Below are 19704 nucleotides of genomic sequence, written 5' to 3'. Positions count from 1 at the left end.
CTCGTTTTGTAAATATGGTTATCTTGTAAGGATTGAGATTATTCACCTAAAATATTTAATACAATATTATTATGCCATCTATGTTCTATACTAAAATATACATTACTTATAATTATTATGCTATTTGTTATCATTGTGTTATTTATTATTGTTCTATTTAACAACTCTGTAGCTAAATTGGAGAAGCAGAACAAATGTACATACAGAACAATCCCACCCTTAGAACCAGGCAGAGGTGGGTACGAGTTACCATGACAACAGCGCGCGCCGAGACATTTTCAGCTCGCGCGTCGCTTGGGAAGAAAAAAAGCCTGGTTTGCGTGTTGCGTCATCACTCGGCGCTCTCTAAAGAGATTTCTCTGTGCTGTTTTGGAAGGTCCCGGCCCGGCTACCGTCGCCTCACGCTGGGAATTACTTCTTTCTTTTAACCTTTGGTACATCGCACCGAGGCTGCAAGACCGTAAGTACTGAAGGAAAAAAGATAGCGAACAGACCGGGCAGTGAGTGAGTGTTAAAGAGATGTCCCAGCACATCCACCTCTGAACCTCCCCGTGTGTTCTTGATTCTGTCAGCTTCCTCTCAGCTGGGATCGCGCCGCGTCAACTTCCGGGCGGGTGCCCGCCAGCACGGCCTCCGCCGCTCCCCTTCTTTGGCCCCTTTGTGTCCCCGCAGTGTCGAACCGCGGGCCCTGGCAGGTCCTTTCTCGAGGCAGGAGGCACGGTAGTGCAGGCAGCCTCTCTCTGTGGGCGGGCGCGCGGCCCGCTGGGGGGTTAGATTGGGGAACGTGCCTGCGCGTGCTGGGGTAAGAGGAGGTTGCACGAGGGTCAGCTCGTGGTTCGAGTAAGGCGGGGCGCGAGGGGGGACGCGCGAAGGGGAGTGAAAAGCAATGGAAATTGAAAAAAGATATTCCTGTCCAGCTTCTGGTCGGTATGGCTTAACAATGAAGGGCAGCCATAATAGTTCTGAGCCTCTGGCATGTTTGTGGGCCCTTTATTGCCTTGGGAATGAAGTACTAGGGTTTTGTATTGTATATTGTTTTCATGGCCTCTTTTCCTCTTTATTTTCCCCCGGCAGATAGTTCATTTAAAGTCCCCCCACCCTCAGCGTGGTCGATTCCACCAAAATGAATCTTTTCAATTTGGACCGTTTTCGCTTTGAGAAAAGGAGTAAAATTGAGGAAGCTCCTGAAGCAACCCCCCAGCCCTCCCAGCCCGGCCCTTCTTCACCAATTTCTCTTAGTGCTGAAGAGGAGAATGCTGATGGGGAAGTTAGCAGGGCAAACACCCCTGATTCAGATATAACTGAAAAAACAGGTGAGTTACAATGTTGCAGATTGATGTAGCATCAAAGAAAAATTTAAAGGACGAAAGCCAGAAGAGATTGTATTTTTTATTCTTAACATCATATAAATTGATGCATTATTTTCCAGTTTGCCCTTTGAAATACAGCTTAGGTACTATCACAGGTACCAAGTATTTGAGCACCAGTCTTTTGTTTCTTCACTTTTAAGAACTCATGTTCTTGGAATATAGCCTAATGGTAAAAGTCAAAAGCAGATTTTAGCTCGTCCTTAGCTCAGAATGGCTACTGAAAGAGGAATGTAGGTGACTTACTTCTGTGGTAGACTTTGAGGCTGTTATATTTATTTATTTATTTATTTATTTATTTATTTTGGTACAGCGGGAATTGAACCCAGTGACGCTTCATCACCAAGTTACAACCCCCACCCTTTTTTGTTTATTTAGAGACTGGGTTTTGCTGAATTGCTGAGGCTGGCTTTTGAATTCCCCATCTTCGATCCTCCTGCCTCAGCCTCCCCAGCTGCTGGGATTAAGGTGTGTGCCACCACGCCCATTCTGAGGCTTTATTTGACCAGAGATTGTTTATTCTATTCTTTCAAAAATTAAGCTAGTTGTAGATGAGGTACCTGAAGACAATCTCTGTACAAATAAAGATCAGATCACTTTCTGTATATTACTTCCACCTGACTTCCTGGAAGTCCCTAGAATGTCATTTGCATCATTGGTATTCTTCCTGTTGAACAAAACCATTTTTAACCATATTAACAGATTATTGTAGACAGGATTTGAGAATAGGACAAAAATTAAAATTTTTATTTTAATATGTTCAATGAACTGTTAACAATTACAGAGATATTTTTGAATTCCATTTTTTTAAGTATACTACCAAGTGCTTTACATTCTGTCATTTAATTTGCACAATAATCCTACAAGCTAAGTATTATTCACATTTTGCAGAAATGACACCACGAGAGGTTAAATTTTTAGGGACTTGGTAGAGCCATGATACAATTGAACATTCTGGTTCGTGAGCATAAACTTTTAATCATCATATTATACAGTGAAAGGTAAAAAGAGCATTATGTTTTAATTTTTTTTCTGTAATACTTTTTTTAATGCAAAACTCAGTATTTTACAAGCAGCTTTTAAATTAATGTCACCTGAAAGATTGGCAAAATATGTATTTTCACCCTTGGTATTTTCTCTGCTACTCTTCTACTTAGCTGTAAAAGTGATGACAGATTCCCTACAAGTTATCATTAGAATAAAATTTTAAAATATTTTGGTGTAGTTAGAACTTTGTGGAATGATTTGTAGATTGGATTGAGGTAATTAGGAGTCACATTTCCAAAGACTGATTCTCTCAAAAGTTTGTAACTTGTATAAATGCTCTAGGATACACCTGAAGGATCAAATGACTTTGATATTCATTGTTCATTCTTTCAGTAGAGATTTGATTTGCATAACAAATGCTATAGGTAATATCTCAAGGTCCAGGTATTTAGTGTTTTCCTAGTGCTGTCCATCTGTTTCTTATGTAAACAGGGTAAGAAAGGGCTGGGTTCTAGGTATGGGATTTTGAGTCCTTAGAAGCCTCTATTCATTTTAGTTAAAGGTGGGACACTGGGCAAGGCACTTAAAATCTGGGATCCAGAGATTTTTGTCAGTTCTGAAAGTAAAAGCACTTTGTACACTGGATTTCAGTGGAACTTTCCCCACCTCTTTGTTATTGGGGATTGAACCCAGGGGCTCATAACCACTAAGCCACATCCTTAGCACTTTTCTGTATTTTATTTAGAGACAGGGTCTCCCTGCCTTGCTTAGAGCCTTGCTGAGTTACTGAGCCTGGCTTTGAACGTGTAATCCTCGTGCCTCAGCCTCCGGAGCCACTGGATTACAGGCATGTGCTACTGTGCCTGGCTCAGTGGACTGTTCTAGTTATTTGTCAATATTTGTAATATGAAATTTTTAATAGCCTTTTCTAATCAGAATGTGTTTTTCTGTTTTACTTGGTTATTGTTGTTTTGGTACTGTGGATTGAACCCAGGGGTGCTCTATCCCTGAGCCAAATCTTCAGCTCTCTTTATTTTTTATTTTGAGACAGGGGCTTACTTAAATTGCTTAGGGCCTTGCTAAGTTGTTGAGACCAGTCTCAAATTTGCAATTCTGCCTCAGCTTCCTTATCTCTGGTATTACAGGCATGCACTAGCATGCCCAGCACATGGTCATTCTTAAAATTGGTAAATATGAAAATTAATTTTGTCCTGGGAATGGTTAGAACCCATCTTACTGTAGGAGTGGAGTACTTTAAGATATGATTGTTGTAAATGATACTGTGACTTTTAGGGAGTCTTGAAAATTAAAGTGAAGTTTAGACTTAACATTATGGTTAAGTAGATATCCAATGAATAGTATGGTAGTCGTATGACTAGTATGGTAAAAGGATGAAAATGTTTTATAAAACTTCTAGCAGTATTGAGTACTGTGTGTTGATGATGGGTAGAGGTTGAAGGGAAAGACATCATTTTGGAAGTTCTTATAATCCGAGCTTACTGATATCAGTAGAAATGGAAAAGAAAAAGGCATTTGAGATTTGTTTAGTTCCTATGTTTTGTTATATTGTTTTGTTATGTTTGTGGTAGTAGGAGTTGAACCCAGGGTTTGGCACATGCTGGGCAAGTGGTCTACCATTGAGCTATATTCCTGGTCCCCATTCACAATTAGATTGATGGTAGGAATGAGATAGGTTGAACGTTAAAGTTTTTAGTGTAGGTAATTGAAAAGAAAGATGATAGGGCTGTCCATAAGAATAGGTAGGAAGTAGCTATTATAAGCCATTGAGCAGGTCTTTGAGAATTCAAGTAGGAATTAAAGGTCCTGCCCCCAACTGCTACGGCAGTTACTGGGGAGGAGTGGGAAATATAGTGAATGGAGTGTTGGATCTGTGGAAAGAATGAGATGCTGAAGTTAGATTTAAGGTCAGGACTGGTATTGGAGATAGTGGAATCATCAATAAGACGTGAAAATTGACCTTTTTTGTCATGTGGTAACTTCTCATACTGCCATTGTGGGATAATACTGTATTTATTTATGCCCCAAACACCCGTATTCACTTTCTTTTCCCACTTATCCTATTGTTATACCTAATAGAAGTTATGGCTTCATTTTGTTTTTCTTTTATTTTTTTCCAGTACTGGGAATTAAACCCAGGGCTTCATGCGTGTCAGGCAAGTGCTGTACCACCAAGCTGTAGTCTCAGCTCTTTTTATTCTATTTTGAGACAGGGTCTCGCTAAGTTGCCCAGGCTGACCTCGAACTGTGATCCTTCTGCCTCAGCCTTCCGAAGAGCTGGGATTACAGGTGTGCGTCACTGTGCCTAGCATGGCTTCATTTTCTACCACTCTTCTTCAGTTACTATGCCACAGCCACATTGTTTCTTCAATATGCCAAGCATGGTCTCATGTTTGCTTCATTCCATTTATTCTTTCTGCTTATTTTATTTGTTCTGCTTAGAAGACCCTTTCCACTGATACTTGCATATGAGTCAACTCCTCCATTCACATTAGTTGACATGTCATCTGTTTTAGAAGGCCTTCTCTCACCAGTGTGTTTGAAATAACAACTCCTCCCTTATCCCCAGCCCCAGCTTTACTCTGCTGTATGTGTCTTCATAATGTTTATCACTACTTTTGACATTATGTATGTGTTTTCCTTGTTAGAATATAAGCCCCATGAAAGCAGAGATTTTTATCTAGTTAACTTGCTCATCCTCATTGCTCAGAACAGTGACTGATATATTAAACCCTCAATAAATGTATTGAAGTAAAAATTCTTACATGACGAGAAAGTAATATTAGTTAAGTATATCCCCTTTTTATGACCCTGACACAGTCCCCAACAATTAGACATTTTGTAGGTATGGATACTTGAAAACTGTTTTTGGAACAGAACAGGCTCCCTAATGGTCATCCAAATGAGAGGCATGCACTTAACCTGTTGATCTAGGTTTTGTTTTGATTTTTTGCTTGGTGCTGAAGAGCAAACCTAGAGCCTCATGCATACTAATGCTAGCTCATGCTATCACTAAACTGTTTCCCCAGTTCTTCAGTTTATTTTATTCTCAACAGTGCCCAGTGATTATTACTTACACATTATTTCTCTTTTTTCCTTAACTTGGGCATACATAGATTTTAGAAGGATTAAAATAATGGAAGATAAATGAAAGAGGAGAGCTTTGTGTTATGTATAAAGAAGAAATTTATGAATGAACCATGACCTTCAAGGAGCAACAAGAGGAAAGGACATGTAAATGTATACAGTGTGATAAGTCACATAATAGAGAAAAACGCTAAAGCAAGGTAGAATCACTGTCTAATTACAGATGATTAATTTCCCCATTATGATTTCTTTGTTTTTTGGTCCCTGGGATTGAACTCAGGAGCACTTAACTGCATCCCCAGCCCTTTTGTGTGTGATTGGAGGGGGTAATAGGAAAATGAATTCCAGGGCACTTGACCTCTCAGCCACAACTCCAGCCCTATTTTATATTTTTATTTAGAGACAGGGTCTCACTGAGTTGCTTAACATGTCACTTTTGCTGAGGCAGGCTTTGAACTCATGATCCTCTTGCCTTAGCCTCCTGAGCAGCTGGGATTACAGGTGTGCGCCACCTCACCCAGCAACTGGGAAGGATTATGAAGTCACAAGGAGATGAGTTTTGGAGTAGATTCTGAACAGTGTAATCATTATTTATGCGGTAAACAAATAATGAAAAGGTTGGAAATAAGCATTGCCTTGAATATTCTATTGTATGTGTGTAGAGGATGGGAAGAGGTTGTTACCTGTGAAAGAGGAGGTTTTAAGACAGTGAACCTCAAAAGATAAAAATAGAAACTGGTGGGTTGTTAGGGACCTTTCTCTGCTGTGCAAAGTGTGATGGACCTTATCATATACTATCAAGCATTTCAGCATGAAAAGACTGTTAATGAAGGAATTCTATTCATTAAAATCTCAATATAGGGAATTGACAATAAGGAATGACAGGAAGAATTTTAGGGGAGTTTTTATATGGCATGTATTTGGTGATCAGTTGAATGTGAATAGTTTATAGGTAAATGTTCCATGCTTGGACAGCTGGGTAATTGACACTACCAACTGAATTAGGAAGTACATTTAGGGGAAAGATACTAAAATACACTGAACTTGTGTTACTTGTCATATTTCTGTACCAAGGTAGAGTTTGAAGTTCAGAGAGTGATCTGAATCTGAGGAAATCAACTTGGGAGTCATAGTTGTAGTTAACAAAAGACATCTCCAGTAGAGTGTGTAGAGTGTATAGTAAGAAATATCAAAACTGGATAGCGAAAGCAGGAAAACCAGTGAAAGATAATAAGGATGACTAGAGTAGTCATATATTAGATAGATGTCCTGGAAGTCAGAAAAAAATTAAAAAAAAAAAAACGCTACCAGTTTGGAATATAATGAAGAGTAATGGTGTAGAGAGGTCAAGTTGTATGGAGATCATCTGAGACCCCTTGCCTGGGACATTAAAAGCTACTATTAACTTTTAACAGTTTCAGAAGAATGCTGAGATGATTATTCTTTCAAGAAAGGAGGGGAAGTAATAGCTTGATAGGAATGCAGTGTCCTGAAGAGATATCTTAGTCAAAAAAGGACAAAAGGAAGGAGATATTCAAAGAGAGACATCAAAGACTTGAGAACTAAAGCACAGTTGGACAGTTTAACTGCAGAGGAACTGAGACACATTTTACCTAGGAGGAAAAATTGAAGGAGTTAAAACTAGATGGGTTCATCGATCGATTTAGGAGATTGGAATAGAGCAAAGTTACAGTATATGCTTGGGGAAGTTTTTTTTCCTTGGTAAATTAGATTCAGTCCTCTAAAGTGGTTGCCACTTTGAGGTGGATGTCATGTTGGAAGTTGTTAATAAGTGAGAGATATTTTTTAAATACCTGTTATTAAAAAGGCTTCCAGAGAGCATTGGTCTGACAAATACAGATTGTGTGATCGTGGGTAAGACAGCAGTTTTCTGAACTTCATTCCTTTTTGCCTGGCTTCGCTTAGGAGTTTTCTGTCATCCTTGCCATTAGTAAGATGGGTTGATCTTTGAATGATAAAGTGTATGTATGAGTGTATTATTGTTTTAGCTTCACAATTTTGTAGCCATTGAATAACACCAAGTCCTTTTTAGATATGTGGGGCTAAATGTGAATTGTCTGTAGCTAGTCATTCATTTTTTGCTGGGTGTGGGGGGGATGGTACTGGGGATTGAACTGAGGGGCACTCAACCACTGGGCCACATCCCCAGCCCTGTTTTGTATTTTATTTAGAGACAGGATCTCACTGAGTTGCTTAGCACCTCACCATTGCTGAGGCTGGCTTTGAACTTGTGATCCTCCTGCCTCAGCCTCCTGAGCCACCGGGATTATAGACGTGTGACACCAAGCTCAGCTACTCAGTCATTCTTTATTCTTAATGTCTGTTTAGTTGGAAAATAGTAGTTGGTAAGAGGGTCAGTGCTGAATTGTTTTGATAGAAACTACAATTAAGTACTCATGTAGTATAAATCTTCAGTGCATTTAATTAATTAATTAATTAAATTATTTATTTCTGGTGCTAGGGATTAAACCCAGGGCCTCATGCATGCTAAGGCAAGCATGCTACATACTATCTCCTTAAGTGCCTTTTAAATGTACATTGTGTTTTCCTTTTCTGCCTCTTACTTCACATGATTAGCTATTCTTTTCATATCAAAATGTTATATAAAAAGTTTACATGGAACAGCATTGTATAATGATCTGTGATCTTTGGTTCTAATGTTTATTCTTTTGATTTTTTTTCCCTCTGTGTATATGGGTCAGTTTTTTCTTTTGGCTTTAAGCAAAAATAGCATTGTATTATATACATGTTATAGTGCAACTTGCTGTTAATTAAAAGGTTTTTTTTAATACTTTCTATGTCATTTCATATTAAACTATGCTATATTTGCTGGTTGTGGTGGGGCACGCATCTAATCCCAGTAGCTCAGGAGCCTTGAGGCAGAAGGTTTGTGAATTCAAAGCCAGCCTCAACAATTTAGTGAGACCTTAAGCAACCCAGCAAAGACCCTGTCTGTAAATAAAATATAAAATGTTCTATACCTCAGGTTTTTAATGAGTACAGAGTATCTTATATAGTATATTGTTATACTTCCTTACAGTTCCCTATTGATGTCCATTAGTCATTTTGGCTTTTTTTTTTTTCAGTTTTTTCAGTATTAAAAAAAAAAAAGTGCTATAGTGGGTATGCTGCTACATGCCTTATAATCCCAGTGATTTGGAGGCTGAAGCAGGAGGATCTCAAGTTTAAGTCCAACCTCAGCAATTTAACAAGATTCTGTCTCACAGTAAAAGGGACTGGGAATGTAGCTCAGTGGTAAAGTACCCCTGGGTTCAGTCCCCTGTAAAACAAACAAACAAAAACAACAACAAAAAAATGTGTTAGTAACCATTCTTTTTTCCTCAAAGCTATTTTTGCACATGTACAATCAGTGTGAAAATTCCTGGAAATGGAATTGTCAGATCAAAGGGAGCATAATTAATGTTAGTTATTGTTAAACTACCCTACACAAAATTTTACTATTTTGTACCTTATTACAGCTTGATTTTGTGATGTCTGCTTTTTCATACTTGGCTAAAGTATTTCAAACTTTTTTTTTTAACCTTTATCAGGCTAATGAGGCAAAAGTACCTTATTGCTTCATTCTTTAAGGTAAAGTACATTTTCGAAAATCTATTAGCCATTTGGATTTTTTCTGTGTTCCTGTATGTTTTTCTTGTCTCTTTTTTTTGATAAATGATTTGTACATTTTTCATTTTTTAAAAAAATTTTATATGTCTTAGTCTGTTAGATATGCTATAACAAATTACCATAGCTTGGGTAGCTTGTAAGCAACTGAAATTCAATTCTTACATCATGACACCAGCACATTCAGTATTTGGTGAGGGCCCACTTCTAGAGGGCAGTCTTTTCTCTGTAACTCTTATATTTGTATGGGCAAGGGATCTCTTTGACCTCTTTCATAAATCATTAACATTGATGAAGGTTTGACTATCCCTATAGTTTAGTCACCTCCTAAAGACCTTACCTCCAAATTCGTTGGGGATTAGGATTTCAACATACCAGTTTCTAGGGGGGACACAAACATTAAACTTCCTATTTGTTTGCCACATAAAAGCTTCACTTTTTTTTGTTGTATTTTTGTCTTGGTACTGGGGATTGAATTCCAGGGTTCTTTACCACTGAGCTCTACCTCCAGTCTTTTTTAATTTTTCATTTTAACCCAGAATCCCTCTAAGTTGCCCAAGTTGGCTTCACATTTGCAGTCACCCTGCCTCAGCCTCCCAAGTAGCCACAGAGCACAGCAAATTTTATATTTTTTATATTATCAATTTGTTCATCCTTTAAGACATCTGCGTGTTGGGTTCTGATCAGACAGGCATTTCCACGTTATAAATATGTTAGCCCATATTCTTCTAGCAGGTTTGTGTTATTTAAAAATTTTTATTATGGAGAAATGCACACAAGGTTAAACATTACCATCAGCCATTTTTAAGTGTACCGTTAAGTGTATAGTATATTCAGTCCAGTACATTCACATTGTTTTGTAGAAGATTCCCAGAGTCTTCATCTTGCTAAACTGAAACTCTAGACCTGTTCAACTACTGTTCCCTGTTTCTCCTGTCTCTGAAACCACATTGTATTTTCTGTCTTTATGAATTTATCTACTCTAGGTACCTCATCAAAGTGGAATCATACACTGTTGGTCTTGTTGACTATCTTATTCAGCACATTGTCCTCAGGATTCAGCCATGTTATTTATGGAATACTTCAGAACTTCCTTCCTTTCTAGGGATAAATAATATCCTGTGTCTGGTGTGTGTGTGATATGATTATCTGTTCATCGATCAGTGAACACTTGGGTTGCTTCTACCTCTTGGCTGTTACAAATTGTACTACTATAAATATGGATATACAAATATCTCTTCAGGACTCTGCTTTCTGTTATTTTGAGTATATATCCACAAGTAGAATTACTGGATAATGCGGTAATTCTGTTCTATTTTTAAGTTTTTTGAGGAACCGCCATACTATTTCATAATGGCTGCACCATTAAACATTCTTGCCACAGTGTATAGGCTTTCCTTTTCTCCACATAACATCCTTGCCAACAATTGTTATAATCAAATTTGGGTGTTGGTGGGTTTTTTATTTTTGTTGTTGTTGGTTTTTGTGTGTGTGTGCACGCACTGGGGATTGAATTCAGAATTCGTACATGTTAAGCATGTACTCTGACTCTGCCGGTAGGTTACATTTCTGGCTATTTTCTATTTTTGATAATATTTGACATGAAGGATGTGATATGGTATCTCATTGTGGGTTTCACATTGATTTTTAACTTTAAATCTCATTCATTTTGTTTAAAGGGCTAAAGAAAGAGTGGTATAATTTTCTCCTTGTTTCATTATTCACCGGTTACTAGTCAGTTGTCCCAGAAGCATTTGATGAAAAATCCATTATTCCCCCTTGGTACTGGCTGTTGAACCCACGGGTACCTTATATCATAGACCTGTTTGTTTTCTGTTTTGAGACAGGGTCTCACTAAATTGCTGCCTCAGCCTCTTGAGTCACTGGGATTATAGGAGTGTACCACCACGCCCCGCAAAAAAATTATTTTCCTTACCTTAAAATATTACTGGTGGATCCTAGTCCAGTCTTTGTATCCTGTGGGCCATTAATCTGTTTCTCTAATCTTTTTTTTTTTTTTAATATTTTTTTAAGTTGATGAACCTGTATTTTATTTATTTAAATGTGGTGCTGAGAATTGAACCCAATGCCTCACACGTGCTAAGCAAGCACTCTGCCACTGAGTTACAAACTCGGCCCTGTTTTTCTAATCTTATACTAGTTTATCAGATTATTTTAATTTTTAAGTATCAAGACATAAATATGATATATCCTAGGTTTTGATGTGTTTTTGTTGCTTCTTTTTTGATTCAAAGGTTATTTAGAAGTAGTTTCCATGTTTTTCCCCCTTTTTTTAAAATTTACAAATGACTGAAATGTTGCTTACATGTTTTTATTAACATGTAATTTGACTTGTAATTTGACTGTTTTGAGACCAGATAATGTGGTCTTTGGGGAATTTACTGAGATTCTCTTTGTTGTGTAATAATACTGTTAGTTTCTGTAAGTTTTAAGGACACTTGAAAAGAAGCCATAGTTCAAGTGTAGATTTAATTATATGCTAAATAATAGATGAGTTTTATCAGTGTCTTTCACACTGGGTCATAAATATTGTGTCATAAAATCAGTTTCTTGAGTTTTGACTAAATATAGGTAATTGTTAATGGAGTAGAGTAAGTAGTAGAAAATCATCAAAGTGTATTAATTATAGTAAGAGTTTCTAGAGTCTTTGGGGTCATAATCTAAAATATATCTTTTAAAGTGGATCCCAGTCAAAAATATTTGAAAAGCACTGTTCTGCATCTTAAATTATTTTTGTGCCCTTTTCTTTATTAAGAGTTTGCATTAAAGCCTCATTTGTCTTTGCCTTATATTCTCCAGTGATTATGCATTTCTTAATTAGTATATGGTTGTGATATATCACATATATTTTTATTGTAGGTATAACAGCTATTATTAAAAAGCACCCCTTGAAGGTTTAATGCTTTTGTATTGGTCCCTATTAATTGCATGACTGTCTTTTCTTTTACATTTTAAAAAGTTATCTTTAATTTTTTTTTTTTTTTTTTTTTTAATGCAGTGCTAGGGATCTAACTCAGGGATTCACACAGGATGATAGGCAAATGCTGTACCAATTACTTAGATCTCTACCGCTTTGCCTTTTCTTTGAACTTAAACCTGAAATGTTTCTTCTTTCACATTTCATCTTAGAATGTTGTGTTAGAGATTGCCCTCCAATTTTAAATTTAGCATATTCATTGCCTTTTTTTTTTTTTTTTTTTTAAAGAGCTTTCATTGGAGGGTTTATCTTTTATAAGATGCTTTGGTTATTTCCCTGTACTATGACCTTCAAATTAAGACTTCAGATTTTATAATCCTTTGTTTTTACAATCAGTTTGTTCTTTTAAAAAGACAAATTTATGATTTGTTTTAGTTGGCATTTGAAGGAACTGCTCTGTAAATAAGTTGTCATGTTAGTGATTTGAACAGTTTGGAGCAATACATGATTAGAATATTAAAAATGGCAAGTTTTCAAAAGTCTGTCTCATGGGTATAAAGGTTCATGTGTTTTTATTCTGCTTTTCAAGATGGCCTTTGCTTACTGATTATCAAATTGATTTAAACTCTCTCTGTGAATTCATAACCTCCCAATGGTGATGTGTTTGTTTTTGAGAGTCTTTATCCCCCTCAAAAACAAATCAGTGGTAGACTTAAATGCTTATTTTGCTTCATTGTGTACTTGCCTTAAGAATGAGTGATTACAAGGTTACTGGAAAAACTGAGGATGTAGGATTGTCTTCTCATGCATACTACTAATGGGACATTTGCTTATGCTAATGAAAATATCTTTTATAAAACAAAATAACCATTTAAACTATTTTTATGTGGAAGGACAGACTGTTTTCTCTCTTATTCATTTAACATTTTATTCCTCTTTCATGGGACAAATTATGTCTCATTATTATTTGTATACATGGTTGTTTGACTCCTGTTAGTTTGTGTTAGACACATTGAACTATAACTTTTTTTTAATATCCCCTACTTCCTGCTATAGTGCCTTAAACACAGAAGGCATTCAGCACACGTCAAAGTTGAATAGTAGCAGATGTCTGTCTTTTCTTTGTAATGTTTTTGCTTTTCATCATTCTTTTTTCACTTTTATATATTTGTATGTGTGCTTCCTGTTTCCTTAAGGACTTGTTTCCTTGGGGGCGAAAATCATTACATTAGAAATACCTTCTTTGGTGTTTTTTTTGGCTCTTAGCTATTTTTACTGTTTGTTACTTCTAAATATAGTCCAGATAAACAAATCCACATATTCAGCACTATGCTAATAATAGATTATTTATTATATTGGAAATTTGATATTTTATAAACAACTTTGGACTCATATCAGTTTTCAAACTGTGGTCTGTGAACCTATAGGGGTTCCCCAACATGTTTTCAGGATGTCTACAAGGTCAAAATAATTGTTATAATAATATTAAGCCCTTACTTTCTTTTTTCATTATATTGATATTTGCATTGATAGTGAAAAAACAATGGTAAGTAGTCAGGCAGGGCGGCACACATCTGTACAATCCACTAATTGGAATGTTTAGGTGGGAAGATCACTTGAGCCCATGAGTTTGAAACCAGCCTAGATAATATAACAAAACCACATCTCAAAAAGAAAAAAGCAGCCGTAAGCAGTGGTGCATGCCTGTAATCCTAGTGGCTCAGGAGGCTGAGGCAGGAGGATCTTGAGTTCAAAGCCAGCCTTAGCAACTTATTGAGACCCTAAGCAACTCAGTGAGACCCTGTCTCTAAATAAAATACAAAAAATGACTGGGGATGTGGCTTCAGTGGTTAAATGCACCTGGGTACAATCCCTGGTACCATAGGAAAGAAAGAAAAAAGCAATGGTAGGTGAAACTGCTTGCTTAGCATGGATTAAGGTGGGGCACCAAATTCTTCGAGTATTCTTTGTATTCTGTAAATGTCTGATTTCACTTAACATGTCCTAAATGAAGGAATAAAAATTATTAATTTTGTTAAATCCCAACTTAAAAGTAGAGTGTATTTTTAACGTTTTGTGAAACAAAATACATGGCACCCTTCATTTCATACTGTACATAGTACAGGCAAAAGATTATACAATCTGAAGATAAACCAGAGTGTTCTTATGTTGTACAATGACTATCTCAGGAAAAAGCATTTGAGCAGTTACTTTGCTTTAACTAGTAATTTTTTTTTTTTTTTTTGTACCAGATATTGAACCCAGGGGCACTTACTGAGCCACATCCCCAGTGCTTTTTTGTATTTTATTTAGAGACAGGGTCTTACTAAGTTTGCTTAGGGCCTCACTAAGTTGCTGAGGCTGGCTTTGAACTCTTGATCCTCTTGGCTCTGCCTCCCAAGCCGCTGGGATTACAGGTGTGCACTACTGCCCCCAACCTAACTAGTAATTATTTTCATAGAACACAACTTTTACTTGGAAGAATGACTGAGTAGCAAATTGGTTGTACAGACTGGAATTTGGCAAAACATTCCTCAAAAGTAATCAAACTCATGTCAAAGAAAATAGTACCCAGTATTTATTATCAGTGATAAAATTCTAGTTTTCAGAGGCAGATTTGACTATAGAGGAGAAAACACGTATCCACAACTATAAATTTGACAACTTCCAAATACCAGACATTTCTAATGATGTCAGTGATGATAGGAACAAATGTAACTTTTTTTTTTTTTTTTTTTTTTTTTTTTTTAGCACCAGGATTGAAACTAGGGGCACTTTAGCAGTGAGCTACATACTCAGCCTATTTTATTTTTTATTTTGAGACAGGGTCTCACTAGGTTGTTTCTATCCCCGATAAATTGCAGACACTGGCTTTGAGTCTGCAATCCCCCTGTCTCAGCCTCCCAAGCTACTGGGTTTACAGGGGTGCACTGCTGTGCCTGACACAACTTTTTTTTTTTTATATAGTGTCATGAATGAGGTCAACACTTGCAACATTTTCCACATGACCAAAGCATAATGTTACAAAATAATGCACTGGGTTAAAGACATGTTAAAATGCAAAATAGATCAGTTTAATGTAACATAATGCAAAATGCTTTGTTATGTGGTTTCAGACTCTGCACTGCAACTAATCTTTACTAGCCGTCAAGTTTGGGTTTAGAATCACTGACTATCCACAATAAATTTACAAAGGTTGTGAAAATACTCATCTCTCTCCTTTCAGTATAACTGCGTGAGGCATGATTTTTTTCTTATATCTAAATGAAATACTTGATTAATGTTATTTACAAATATGACTCAGTCTCATATCATAAGACATAAGGGGAAATAGTAGTTTTATTGCGTGATTAATTTTGTAAACATTCTCCTTGGAGAGAGATCTTGGTATAATAGTTTACCTACCTGGTTTGCATAGACAAGTGATTCCATATGTATAGTTTTTCTAAGACTGTCATAACAACCACAGATCGGGTAACTTAAATAACAGAAATTTATTTTCTCACAGTTCCAGAGACAAAGAAGTCCAAGATCAACTTGTTGGCAGGTTTGATTTCTTCTGGGGCTTCTCTCCTTGGCTTGTAAGGTGGTTGCTTCCTATCCTGTTCTCACGTGGCCTTTCCTTCTTTGGCATCCTTGGTGAATCTCACCAGTCACACTGGACTAAGGGCCCACCCTAAAGGTCCCATTTTAATCCAGTCACTTCTTTAAAGGCCTGTCTCCAAATATAGTAACATGGAATAGTGCCCACTCTTATGGCCTTATTCAGCTTTATTACCTCTTTAAAGGCTTTGTCTCAACAATAGATTTTGGAGGTACTGGTGGTTGGGACTTCATATGAATGGGGGGGTGGGGAGAGGGCATATTTCAACCCTTAACACCAATGTATGCATAAGAACTAATGTTTTGAGGATGTTGGTTAGTGGCAGGACTAAACTAAATGCTTTACATATATCACTTAATATGAAAAATTTCTCTGATCGTTCACACATTTATTTTATGAATGAGGAAACTGAGGCATAAAGAGACTAAGTAACAAGACTAAGAAACAGGATTGGAATTCAAGTCTTTCTGGCTCTGTTGACCATCCTCTATCAATTGTGAACTGAGTACTAAGAAATAAAAGCAGAGAGAGAAAAGGTTTAGAATATAAAACAAACCTATGTCTGTTTTACAGTTTGCATTAAGGTTCTCACTAGTAAACAACCTGTGAAACAAAATCATTTAGTACCAGCCTTAGTTGACTAATTTTTTCTTTAGTAAATGTAGGGAATTTTTGGTTTTATCATGCAAATAATGCATAGAATTAGAGATTTCTAACACATAATCATAGTTATCAAAAGCAAACTTCAGTTTTTCAAAATGCTTTTCTCCTTTTTTCTTTTGCAGAAGATTCTAGTGTTCCAGAAACTCCAGATAATGAAAGAAAAGCAAGTATATCATATTTCAAGAATCAAAGAGGAATACAGTATATTGATTTGTCTTCTGATAGTGAAGATGTTTCCCCAAATTGCTCCAATACAATTCAAGAGAAAAAAATCAACAAAGACACAGTAATTATAGTGTAAGCTGCCTGATAGATTTATTTTATGTGCATATCTAAGAGATTTTTCAAGGAAAAGATAATTTGGACTATTTTGGTGGCACCCTCTGCACTCCAAGTTTTTTTGGGTTTTTGGTTTTGTTTTTGTTTTGTTGCCTTTCTTGACTGCGTCTTGATTATTTTCCCCTAAGTTATAGATACTGAGTGGTACAGTGTGTGTTTGTGTTTTCTGGGAAATGATCCTTTCAGTAAAAGGTTTAGCAAGAGCTAACTTGATATTTTTAACCCTCTGTTGATAGGGAAATTACTTTAACTAGTACCTTTGATCATCTGTAACTGCTTTATGATTTTTTTCTTTTGTTTTGTGGTGCTGGGGGTGGAACCCAGATTCTGGCTCACTCTACCACTGAACTACATCCCCAGTCTTATGGTTTGTTCTTCAACTTTTCAACTGAATTTTAACATATTTATTGGTTGCATTATATGAGCTAGGTACTGTTTTGTTATTAGTAATATAGTAATGGACAAACCAGTCCCAAATCCCTGCCTTCTTGAAGTTTATATTCTATTCAGAAAGATAAATAAAACAGTATGTCAAAGAATAACTGTTATGGGTAACAGAAAAGAAAAATGTGAGGTTCAGGGTCTCTAAAGAACATGATTGGAAAGGTTTCATTGAGAAGCCAGTGCTGGGAAAAAGATGTGAAGGAGTTAACAAAAGTAAATTATGTAGATGGGGGAAAACAATATTCCAGGTCATTGGGATGTTCAAGGTCACATTCACTGATCCTGAGGTGGAACTCTGCATGATGTTTTTGATAGTGGAAGGCAAATCATAGGGTGAAGGACCTGTAGTCACAAGGGATGTGGTAGAAAGGGTTTTTAATCATGTTAGGCCCATAGGATCTTTGATTTTTTTATTCTTAGTGATTTTTTTTTTTTTTTTTTTTTTTGAGAATCTCTTTGTTGAAACGATCTTTTGCTTCCTGCAGTTGCTCTTTCAACTGCTTACTGGTATGATCATTCATTGCCTGCATTGCTCTCTTAACTCAAATTTTGCTTCACGAATCCATCTTAATCATGTATAATCTAAAGTCCTTTTCTAATATTTCTTCTAACATACTGTCTCTGGATTCTATTAATGTAGAATCTAGACTTGTTTGGATCATTTTCTATCCTTGTTTTATCATGTTGTTCTTTTTTTTTATTGTAAACAAATGGGATACATGTTGTTTCTCTGTTTGTACATGGAGTCAAGGCATACCATTTGTGTGATCATAAATTCACATAGGGTAATGTTGTTTGATTCATTCTGTTATTTTTTTTTCCCTCCTCCCCCACCCCTCCCACCCCTCTTTTCCCTCTATACAGTCCGTCCTTCCTCCATTCTTACCACCCTCCTTATCCCTAACCCTAAACCTAACCCTAACCCTAACGCTAACCCCTCCTAACTCCCATTATATGTCCTCAACCACTTATCAGCGAGATCATTCGTCCTTTAGGTTTTTGAGATTGGCTTATCTCACTTAGCATGATATTCTCCAGTTTCATCCATTTGCCTGCAAATGCCATAATTTTATCATTCTTCATGGCAGAGTAATATTCCATTGTATATATATGCCACAGTTTCTTTATCCATTCATCAACTGAAGGGCATCTAGTTTGGTTCCACAATCTGGCTATGGTGAATTGAGCAGCTATGAACATTGATGTGGCTGTATCTCTGTAGTATGCTGATTTTAAGTCCTTTGGGTATAGGCCGAGGAGTGGGATAGCTGGGTCAAATGGTGGTTCCATTCCAAGCTTTCTGAGGAATCTCCATACTGCTTTCCAGAGTGGCTGCACTAATTTGCAACCCCACCAGCAATGTATGAGTGTACCTTTTTGCCCACATCCTCGCCAACACCTATTGTTGCTTGTGTTCTTGATAATTGCCATTCTAATTGGGGGTGAGATGAAATCTTAGGGTAGTTTTGATTTGCATTTCTCTTATTACTAGAGATGTTGAACATTTTTTCATATATCTGTTGATTGCTTGTACATCTTCTGTCATGTTGTTCTTGTATCTTTCCCTCTAGCAGTGCAGATCTGGGCTATTCCAGTTTTCCCCCTATAGGCTTATAATGACCCTATAGGTTTCCAAAACCTTTTCTTTAAGGGGGAGATCAATATTAGCAGTGCCCAGTTCAGACAGTATGCAACCCTAGACCAAATAGCCCCTATGAAGACATGAACAATATTGTCATAATAAACAGAATGAGTTCAATTATTATCTTCATTATAACAAATAGATTTGCAATAAGATCTGCAGTTTTAATGGAGGACAAAGAGGATGCGGCAGGGTGTAGGATGTAGCTGTTAATGGGATAAGAAAAGAATATATAGAAATTCTAGATCATAGAAAGAGAGTGTAATCAAAAGAAGTCGGTTGTTAGCATGCGGAAAGGGAGAAAGAGACTCTGAGGGAACAGGTAAAGAAAAGGAAAAGGGGCTGGGGAGATAGCTTAGTTGATAGAGTGCTTGCCTTGCAAGCACAAGGCCCTGGGTTCAATCCCCAGCACCACAAAAAAAAAAAAAAAAAAAAAAAAAAAAAAAAAAAAAAGGAGCAAGAAAAGTAAAGAAATAAAACTTAAAATTTTTCAATAAGGAGAAAAAAGAAAATCTACACTACAACAGTCATATAGTATTCAAACCTCCCAGTCTTCTGTAGCCTGATATATGAGAGGTATCTGACGATGTGCTTCCAGTCTCCAGCAGCCCTCTTGGGATGGGATTTGCCCCACCTAAAGATGGAAGATACAGCTTCCAGGATTATCCAAGATGGCCACTCTGGCTTCCAAATGTGTTGGCAAATGGGGAGCTGCAGTTCAGGGTGTGGGCGTGGTCGACTGGAGGTCCTGGAGGCTGGATGCGGTTGGTCAGGCAGGAGTCCTGGAGGTGGGGTGTGGTCAGTCTGGTTGTGGGATCCTGGAGGTGGGGTACAACCAGTCAGTCTGGGGGTCCTGGTGTTAGGGTTCAGTCAGTCGGTCTGGGGGTCCTGGTGGCGGGGAGCAGTCAGTCTGAGGGCCCCAGAGGCAGGGAATGATCGGTTGTGCTGAGGGATCCTGGAGATGGGG

The 19704-nt window shown here is 37.2% G+C and overlaps 1 protein-coding gene across 4 annotated transcripts in view; it reads left to right on the top strand.

Moving 5' to 3' along the window:
- The first annotated feature begins 317 nt into the window (after positions 1–317).
- Positions 318–19704, top strand: part of SMARCAD1 (SNF2 related chromatin remodeling ATPase with DExD box 1) — an 83281-nt gene continuing 63894 nt past the window's right edge. Inside the window, exons 1-4 of one of the 4 annotated variants that reach the window (XM_079154737.1) lie at positions 318–460; positions 1075–1313; positions 15554–15592; positions 16435–16609. In XM_079154737.1, coding sequence (XP_079010863.1) covers positions 1124–1313; positions 15554–15592; positions 16435–16609 — 404 coding nt within the window. In that variant the 5' untranslated portion in view covers positions 318–460; positions 1075–1123. Of the gene's footprint in view, positions 461–483; positions 803–1074; positions 1314–15553; positions 15593–16434; positions 16610–19704 lie in introns of those variants that run through there. The other 3 variants (XM_079154738.1, XM_079154736.1, XM_079154739.1) reach the window with 3 other exon arrangements.

Source organism: Sciurus vulgaris (genome assembly GCF_902686455.1).
Source record: "Sciurus vulgaris genome assembly, chromosome: 9".
In the NCBI taxonomy this organism is placed as follows: Eukaryota; Metazoa; Chordata; class Mammalia; order Rodentia; family Sciuridae; genus Sciurus; species Sciurus vulgaris.
The sequence above is the reverse complement of the archived record's forward strand: the minus strand, read 5'-3'. Positions and strand labels throughout refer to the sequence as shown.